Source organism: Myxine glutinosa, chromosome 14 (assembly GCF_964187855.1).
Source record: "Myxine glutinosa chromosome 14, kmMyxGlut1.1, whole genome shotgun sequence".
In the NCBI taxonomy this organism is placed as follows: Eukaryota; Metazoa; Chordata; class Myxini; order Myxiniformes; family Myxinidae; genus Myxine; species Myxine glutinosa.
The window spans coordinates 85,551,616-85,560,737 of record NC_136274.1 but is presented as its reverse complement, the minus strand read 5'-3'; the positions used below and the strand labels follow the sequence as shown (position 1 = coordinate 85,560,737).

The following is a 9,122-nucleotide window of genomic DNA, read 5'->3' as shown; positions in this document are numbered from 1 at the left end:
TTCAATCAACCTGGCACAGAAGATCCATGCAGTGCATTCAGAAAGTATTCAGACCCCTTCACTTTTTTCACATTTTGTTATGTTGCAGCCTTATGCTGAAATCGTTTAAATTCATTTTTTACCTCATCAATCTACACTCAATACCCCTTAATGACAAAGAGAAAACAGGATTTTAGAAAGTTTTGCAAATATAAACTGAAAAAAAGAAAAAACTGAAATATCACATTCACATAAGTATTCATACCCTTTGCTATGACACTTGAAATTTAGCTCAGGTGCCTCCCATTTCTCTTGATCATCTTTGAGATGTTTCCGGCCAGCTCTACGACGAGTCCTGGTTTTCCAAACTTCTTCCATTTAAGAATTATGGAGGCCACTGTGCTCTTGGGAACCTTCAATGCAGCAGAATGTTTTTTGTCGGCTTCCCCAGATCTGTGCCTCGACACAATCCTGTCTCTGAGCTCTGCAGGCAGTTCCTTCGACCTCATGGCTTGGTTTTTGCTCTGATACGCATTGTCAGCTGTGCGACCTTATATATACAGGTGTGCCTTTCCCAATCATGTCCAATCAATTGAATTTACCACAGGTGGACTCCAATCAAGGTGTAGAAACATCTCAAAGATGATCAAGAGAAATGGGAGGCACCTGAGCTAAATTTCAAGTGTCATAGCAAAGGGTATGAATACTTATGTCAATGTGATATTTCAGTTTTTTCTTTTTAATATATTTGCAAAACTTTCTAAAATCCTGTTTTCTCTTTGTCATTATGGGGTATTGAGTGTCGATTGATGAGGGAAAAAATGAATTTAAACGATTTCAGCATAAGGCTGCAACATAACAAAATGTGAAAAGAGTGAAGGGGTCTGAGTACTTTTTGAATGCACTGTATCAAGAAGAAGAAGAAGAAGAAGAAGAAGAAGACTTGTCTTATTAAGTCCGCACTGCATCTACAATGAGACAAAATTCATAAAACAGATTTATTTTTTTCTTTGCCAAGAATACTCTGTCTCAATCTCTTTCCCTCGCTCCACATATTTTTCAAAATTTATTTTAAAATCTCCAGATGTGCAGAAAAACGCATCACACGAGCAGCTTGTGAGTAGCAAGGGAAACAACCTGGGTGAGAAAGAGGTGGAGGAAGGTGGACAGGTAGAAAGCTTCGAAGAGAAAATAAATTAAAGGTAAAGTAAACAGTTCTTGGAGAGGGTGAGGGAGAGAAAGAGGGAGGGACTGTATAAACTAGTATTTACATTGTATTTCATTATGGCAGCAGGCTGTATTGACAAGAAGTGGTGATTTGCTAACCAACCACATTGTAGGAGAAGCAATATAAATCAATGGCACTGTGAGGGGAAAAAAGAGGACGGAGAGAGAGAAAGAGGAAGAAGAGAGAGAGAAAGAGAGGGAGAGAAAGAGAACAAGGACAGTAAAGAATAAAGAAATATAAGTAAAACCAAACAGGAAGTTTAGGTTAGAGTAAAATGATATTTACAATCGTTTATGGCAGTGGGTTGTGATTGACAGGAAGTAACGTCACTCACAATTCAACCACATCATAGGGGAAGCAATAAAACTAATGGAAGGGAAATCTTCAAAAGAGACAGAGAGAGAGAGATTGAGAGATTGAGAGATTGAGAGAGAGAGAGAGAGAGAGAGAGAGAGAGAGAGAGAGAGAGAGAGAGAGAGAGAGAGAGAGAGAGAGAGAGAGAGAGAGAGAGAGAGAGAGAGATAGAGATAGAGATAGAGATAGAGATAGAGATAGAGATAGAGATATAGATAGATATAGAGATAGAGATAGAGATAGAGACAGATAGATACAGTACGAAGATAAAGATATTTATAAGTTACCAAAGACAACAACCCCTAAGGAAGAAGGAGTGGTATTAGTGACAAGTAGGGCAGAGATGAAAGAAACAGTAAAATAGAACAGAGAATAAGAAGGGCCCAATCAGGAAGATTATCGTTCCTGAAAGGAGATGGCTTAACATCACGTGATTCCGAGTCGCGTCGCGTTGAGTTTAAAAAGACGACTGCAAAGAGAACACCGAGGCAAGAACACCAAGAGAGCAATAGAATACATCAAAAAAAAATTCAAAAAATCGGTTTCGATTGTCAGAACATTTGCCCCTTGTCCCCATCTTTCCGTGCGCTCAGGTTGTAAATGCAGCTTCTTCCTCCTCGTTAAGTGTCAGCCTTCCTTTATTCAACAACTGCTATTCTTGAACTCCCCAGTGACCTCTCCACCATTGCGTCCAAATCGTTGTGCAGCAACGAGGCGCCTTCCGCTCTCCTGCAGAGGAGGGGACGTAGTCAAGTGAGGAGACAAAAAAAAGCAGGAGCAAGATGGTTAAATTAGCAAAGGGTGAGTGAGGAAGTAAGGCCAGGAATCAAACGGAAGTGGATACACAGTACCTCTTCCAATGGTTTGTGCTTCGAATCGGCAGAATCAGTTTGACCGTCCACATTCTCTCTCTTTAACCGATCTTCCACAACCAGTAGCCTGTGGAAAGCAAGGAAGGGGTTAAAGAGTGAACCAACAGGACAATTAAAGGCTATTAAAAATACGGAAGAGTTTGGTCGAAAATGCAAAAAGTCTTACCTATTGATAACAGCACGAAGCTGAGAGTCCTTCTCAAGCTGCTGCCGTCGAAGACGTTCTTCCGAGGCTGAAAGACGACTCTGGTAATCTCTCTGCAACCTCCGCATTTCCTCCTCCTGTAGCTGGAGACGGCGCTCATACAATTCCAAACGGCGTCCGGCTCCGGCAAGACGCTCCGTCAATCTGTTCACTTCCTAGTTGGAGGACAATGAGAGCGCTGGAGACAGGATTGATCTGGAGTTGGAAGGAAATGGGCGCCTTTAAAAGTCTTCACTGTCAACCTGAGTCCAATCAATCCCAAACCCAAAACTAAACCCAAACGCCACCTTAAAAGGCAAAATCAAACGGCTTTGAATAACCAGTCCTAGGTGGCCTTGTCAAAGCAGATGGATATCTTTAATTGCACGACAAAATGATTGACAGGAAAGTCATTCAAATCTGAGGGAAGTAAGAGCACTCACTGTGCAGTGATACTACTGACACATGCATGTTTGTGTTGTGTTCACCTTTCTGAAAGTTACATGTGATGGGGAAGGTGAGGTTCAGTACTCACTTTGTCTCCAGCGTCACGATAGCTTGCATTTTCTCCATCATCCGCCATATTCAGCATACTGACCAACCAGGAGGCAGTTCGCTCTTCTGGTGAGAGTGAGGAGCTCACACCCAGTGCCTGAACAATGCATAACACCAAGGAAAGAGGTTTTTTCTTTTGTTAGCAGAAAAGCACCACCTGACAACACCATTAAGTTGCTGAGCACTTGGAAGCCAGGCAAATGGCAATAAAGGCAGTATGTTGAACAATAAAGGAGGAGCGAAAAAAGGAAAGAAGAATAAATGAATGGGCAAATCCAAAAGAAACAGTGGGAAAACTAGCAACGAAAGTCGACCACACCTCTTGGCCGTATCCCGCCGCCACTCTATCTCTTTCTCCACCAGTTCCAGGTCCTTCTCCCCATGCACTCTCCTGCCGCCCAATAAGCACTGGACCTGCACTCAGTTGACGTGGGGGTTGTCGAGGTCCCAACCAATCAGGGCCAGCACTGTGCTGCCTAAGTACTGGATACCCAGGCTGTCCAGGAACTGCGGGAGTTGCCCCTCTGCCACCCTGGAAATCTGGTCTACTAAAGTCGAGACCTTGCCTCCCATATTCCACTGGTTGAAGTGCCGGGGCTGAAGATTGGCAAGTTGGGCCTGTAAATTCAGCTGGAAATTGAGCGACTGAAGCTTGACGCCCTGCAACAAACTCTGAACCAAGACCTAAACTTGCTTGCCGCCCTGGTGGACCAGCAAAGTCTGGACCATAAGCAACTGACGCCTGGCGTATAGGGCCAGCAAATTCTGACGGAAATTGAGAAACGGAGGTCTGGCGGCCTGGTCCAAAGTCTATTCCAACACTTGGTTGGCGTGGATAAGGTTGCGGATAGGATTCTGGTGGTTGGGCTGGTATACTTGGTTGTCTAGCCAGGCCATAATCTGGGCCATAGGCAACTGAGGCCTGACGTGTTGGGCCAGAAAAATCAGGTGCAAACTGAGCAACTGAAGCTTGGCGACCAGGTCCAAATTCAGATCCAAGGGCCAAGCTGGGCTGGCGAGGGGCAGCTGGAAAGTCTTGTATTCCGACACTTGCTTGTCGAGCAAGGCCCATATCTGGCCCAAGACCTAAACTGCCTTGACGACCAGCATAGTCTGAGCCATAAGAGGCTGTAAATTCCGCAGCAGGTGGAGGGCCACTCATTTGACGGGCAGGCCCATAATCTGGTCCATAGGCCACTGAGGCTTGGCGTGTGGGGCCAGGATACTCAGCTGTAAACTGAGCAACGGATGCTTGACGGCTTGGGCCATAATCAGATGCGAGACCCAGACTTTGCTGTCGTGGGGCCGCTGAGTAATCTGTAGGCACTCCAACACTGGGCTGCCGAGCAAGCCCATAATCAGTTGAAATGGGGACTGCCATGCTTGCCTGGCGTGCAAGACCATAGTCTGGACCATATGCAACCGAGACCTGGCGTGCTGGACCTCCGAGCCCAACAAAGTCTGAACCAAAAGCAACACTTGGCTGCCGCTGAGCAGGCATCGAAGGAAAGTCTGGACCGGGTCTTGGTGTGGCATAGTCAGCTCCAGATGCATCACCATGTGTGCAGGAACCAACTGAACCACGGCTGCCATCAGTATGTTCAAGCCACGGAGCTTGGGACATTTCTGGACCCACATTTGGACCCTCGAGCTGGTATGCAGGGTTTTGGAAGGAGAGAGGACCAGGACACGGAGGAAGGCGAGACCAAGCCTGCCCCGGGCCATCTGGAGATGGGTCAAGTAAACTCGAACGACTCCCAGCTCCAAGGAGACTCCATGGGGAGTCGTCTCGTTCAGCCCGAGAAGCCTGAGGTGCTGGTGTAGCCTGGAAAGAGCCAGGAGCTGGTTGATTTGATGATGTTGCTGGTTTTGTAACAAAATATAGCTCTTCATTTGCCGGAGTTGGGGTTGGGAGTCGGACAATGGCATCAGATGAACTGCGAAAAGAAGAGGGTGTTGAAGGAATGAAAAAATGGGGAATTGGTCAACAAAGGAAAATATATGGATCAGAAAAAGTTCCACGTTGAAATTGAAGTACTTTCTCATCTCTCACATCTGATTAGATTTGACCTGCTGTTGGCTTAGCATTGATGGGACTTAAATAACAGTTCTAGACTAGGAAAGGTTGTAAAGGGAAAGGTGTTCAATTGTACTTTCAGATTAAAAAGGAATTTGGAATTTGCCCCAAAAACAGCATTTGTAAATAATAACATTGAATGCAAAATGGAACAGCTGACCTGATGACTTGTTCAAGGGAAATTTTCATGGATTACAATAAAGCTATTGATATGATAAACTTTACAGATAAGGAAAGAACCTGGGTTGATGAAGTTTATCGTCAAAGGATCTCTGAAGACCATTGGCCCAGTAGACACGTCGTGCATGTGCCGAGGCAGGTGCTGGTCGCCTTTGGGCTTCCCGAAGAGCAGCTAGGATCCTGGGTAAAGGGTCCAGCTGTGATCCAAGTGCCACCAGCAAGGGGGAGTCGCCCTTGTTTAAGAAAAACAGGGAAAATGAAATAAAAACAAAAATGACTTAATCATACATCTCCTCCATTGTATATAAAACATTATAATAGCTTATTCAAGTTAGAACAGGTGTGAACGTCACACGCTCAGATCTTCATTTGTAATGTGCAGAAAAATAGCATTAATCAGAAAAACAACGATTGTCCTGATTTATTTTGTGAGTACTGCAATGTATAATTTACAAGTTGAACATCTGGATTGATCTTGTGTTCCGGTACCTGCTCCAGTAGAAACAGTAATCACATTTTAAGGATCAAGCGGTATTTGATGGCGTAGCCCACAGGGCAAAGCCCTCCAGAACAGTGTTTGGCCGTATGTCCCCTCAAACGTACACCAATCAGAGCTAAGGATCTGGTCACATGACAGGAGTGATGTGATGTCATTACGGCGGTTGACTCCGCACACCGCCATTTTGATTCCAATTTCGTTCAGGCCGAACATATCGTCGAACCTGTCATATATTACAATCGCCATGCTCTACCTTTACATTTTTCATTCAGTGTAAAACAAAAACAAACCGATTGTTAAAATGACCATCAAATATCGAAAGCATAGACATTACGGATCTTTCAACGACACAGTACTTATAGGCCTTAGGCTTCTTGACTCACCTTCTGGCTGCTTTGGACAAATTAGCCCAGGTTTATTAATACAGAAATATTGTTTTTGTAATAATAATAATAATAGCGTTAATACTAACAATATATAAACAGATGTTTGGTACTACAGAACTTTAATACACAGGAAAACAAACACGACATCATGAAAACTAGAAAGAGCAGTTTTCACATTCGAGTGTCTGCATACATGACCAAAAGTATGCAGACACCCGAACATCAAACATCTCATTCCAAAATCATGGGCATGGGCATATGGAGTTGGTCCTCCCTTTGCTGCTATAACAGCCTCCACTCTTCTGGGAAGACTTTCCACTAGATGTTGGAACATTGCTGCGGGGATTGGCTTCCATTCAGCCACAAGAGCACTAGTGAGGTCGGGCACTGATGTTGGGCGATTCGGACTGGCTCGCAGTCGGCATTCCAATTCATCCCAAAGGTGTTCGATGGGGTTGAGGTCAGGGCTCTGTGCAGGCCAGTCAAGTTCTTCCACACCGATCTCGCCAAACCATTTCTGTGTGGACCTCGCTTTGTGCATGGGGGCATTGTCGTGCTGAAACAGGAAAGGGCCTTCCCCAAACTGTTGCCACAAAGTTGGAAGCACACAATCGTCTAGAATGTCATTGCATGCTGTAGCATTAAGGTTTTCCTTCACTTGAACTAAGGGGCCTAGCCCGAACCATGAAAAACAGCCCCAGACCATTATTCCTCCGACACCAAACTTTACAGTTGGCACTATGGATTCGGTCAGGTAGCGTACTCCTGGCATCCGCCAAACCCAGATTCGTCCATCAGACTGCCAGATGGTGAAGCGTGATTCATCACTCCAGAGAACGCGTTTTCACTGCTCCAGAGTCCAATGGCGGCGAGCTTTACACCACTCCAGCTGATGCTTGGCATTGCTCATGACGCCCTGCAACAAAGTGATCTGGAACATCCGCAGATCTCAGAACATGTTTTTGTGGAGTTCATGAACACAGAAACGAAGCAAATTGAATTTAGTTTCTACAACATCATGTATGTCCAAACTGATGGAGGCGCCATGGGTTCCCTATTACTGTGGGGTGCAGTGGTTCGTCAGGTTGGGCCTGGTTTCATCCTTGTGCCTGTGGACACGGATCGACACGCTGTGAGGTGCAGTGGTTCTTCAGATTGGGCCCGGTTTCATCTTTGTGCCTGTGGACATGGCTCGACACGCTGCGAGATGCAGTGGTTCGTCAGATCAGACCCGGTTTCATCTTCGTGCCTGTGGACACGGTGTGACATGCTGTGAGGTGCAGTGGTTCGTCAGATCAGACCTGGTTTCATCTTCGTGCCTGTGGACACGGCGTGACATGCTGTGAGGTGCAGTGGTTCGTCAGATCGGGCCCAGTTTCATCTTTGTGCCTGTGGACACGGCGTGACATGCTGTAAGGTGCAGTGGTTCGTCAGATCAGACCTGGTTTCATCTTCGTGCCTGTGGACACGGCGTGACATGCTGTGAGGTGCAGTGGTTCGTCAGATCGGGCCCAGTTTCATCTTTGTGCCTGTGGACACGGCGTGACATGCTGTGAGGTGCAGTGGTTCCTCAGATCGGGCCTGGTTTCATCTTCGTGCCTGTGGACACGGCTCGACATGCTCTGAGGTGCAGTGGTTCATCAGATCGGGCCCGGTTTTATCTTTGTGCCTGTGGGCACGGCGTGACACGCTGTGAGGTGCAGTGGTTCTTTAGATCGGGCCAGGTTTCATCTTCATGCCTGTGGACACGGCGTGACGTGCTGTGAGGTGCAGTGGTTCGTCAGATCGGGCCTGGTTTCATCTTCGTGCCTGTGGACATTGCTCGATATGCTGTGAGGTGCAGTGGTTCTTCAGATTGGGCCCGGTTTCATCTTTGTGCCTGTGGACACGGCGTGACATGCTGTGAGGTGCAGTGGTTCCTCAGATCGGGCCAGGTTTCATCTTTGTGCCTGTGGTCATGGCTCAACACGCTGTGAAGTGCAGTGGTGTAGGACAGATGGGAAGGAGGGGGGAGGGGAAGGGGGGGAGTTGGAGGGAGAGGAGAGTGGGGGAGGAAGAGGAGAGACAAGGGAGTGGGGGAGAGAGAGAGAGTGGGGGAGGAAGGGTAGAGACAGGGAGAATGGGAGGGAGAGAGTGGGGGACAGAGAGAGAGTGGGGGAGAGAGAGGATAGACAGGGGAGTGGGGGAGAGAGAGTGGGGGGGAGAGAGAGTGGGGGGGAGAGAGAGTGGGGGAGAGAGAGAGTGGGGGAGAGAGAGTGGGGAAAAGAGTGCAGAGAAGCATGGAGAGACAGGGGAGTGGTGGAGAGAGAGAGAGTGGGGAAGGTGGAGAGACAGGGGAGTGGTGGAGAGAGAGAGAGTGGGGGAGTGAGAGAGAGTGGGGGAGAGGGAGGGGAGTGGCGGACAGAGAGAGAGAGGGAGAGTGGAGGACAGAGAGAGTGGGGAAGGGAGAAGTGAGGGGAGGGAGGGGGAGGGAAAGAAAGGAGGGGGATACTTTTGATAGCCTTTCCCTTCATTTGGGACGGGTACTCTTCCTAGCACCGTGGTTCCCAACCTGGGGGCCATGGCCCCCTGGGTGGCCATGGTGTATTTCTCGGGGGGCCATGGGGTAATTTGCCAGAGGCAATGCAAGATTAATTCCTGGATCTCTGAAACGATTCATTTGCCAAAGACACATTTGAAGAGAAGAGCTTGACGGAGTTTTGAGTGGGAATGGGTCGCTACCCTAATATCAGCCAGATAGCTATCCGGGTGCTTCTGCCATTCTCGTCTACCTATCTCTGTGAAGCGGGGTTTTCCACGCTGTTGAAT

The 9,122-nt window shown here is 47.3% G+C and overlaps 1 protein-coding gene across 1 annotated transcript in view; it reads right to left on the bottom strand.

The window, feature by feature from the left end:
- Nucleotides 1–963: 963 nt before the first annotated feature.
- Nucleotides 964–9,122, bottom strand: part of LOC137439986 (uncharacterized) — a 285,564-nt gene continuing 277,405 nt past the window's right edge. Inside the window, exons 19-24 of the mRNA XM_078768016.1 lie at nt 5,490–5,662; nt 3,492–5,109; nt 3,153–3,269; nt 2,600–2,793; nt 2,413–2,500; nt 964–2,290 (exon numbers count right to left, since the gene is read on the bottom strand). Coding sequence (XP_078624142.1) covers nt 2,204–2,290; nt 2,413–2,500; nt 2,600–2,793; nt 3,153–3,269; nt 3,492–5,109; nt 5,490–5,662 — 2,277 coding nt within the window. The 3' untranslated portion in view covers nt 964–2,203. The remainder of the gene's footprint in view (nt 2,291–2,412; nt 2,501–2,599; nt 2,794–3,152; nt 3,270–3,491; nt 5,110–5,489; nt 5,663–9,122) is intronic.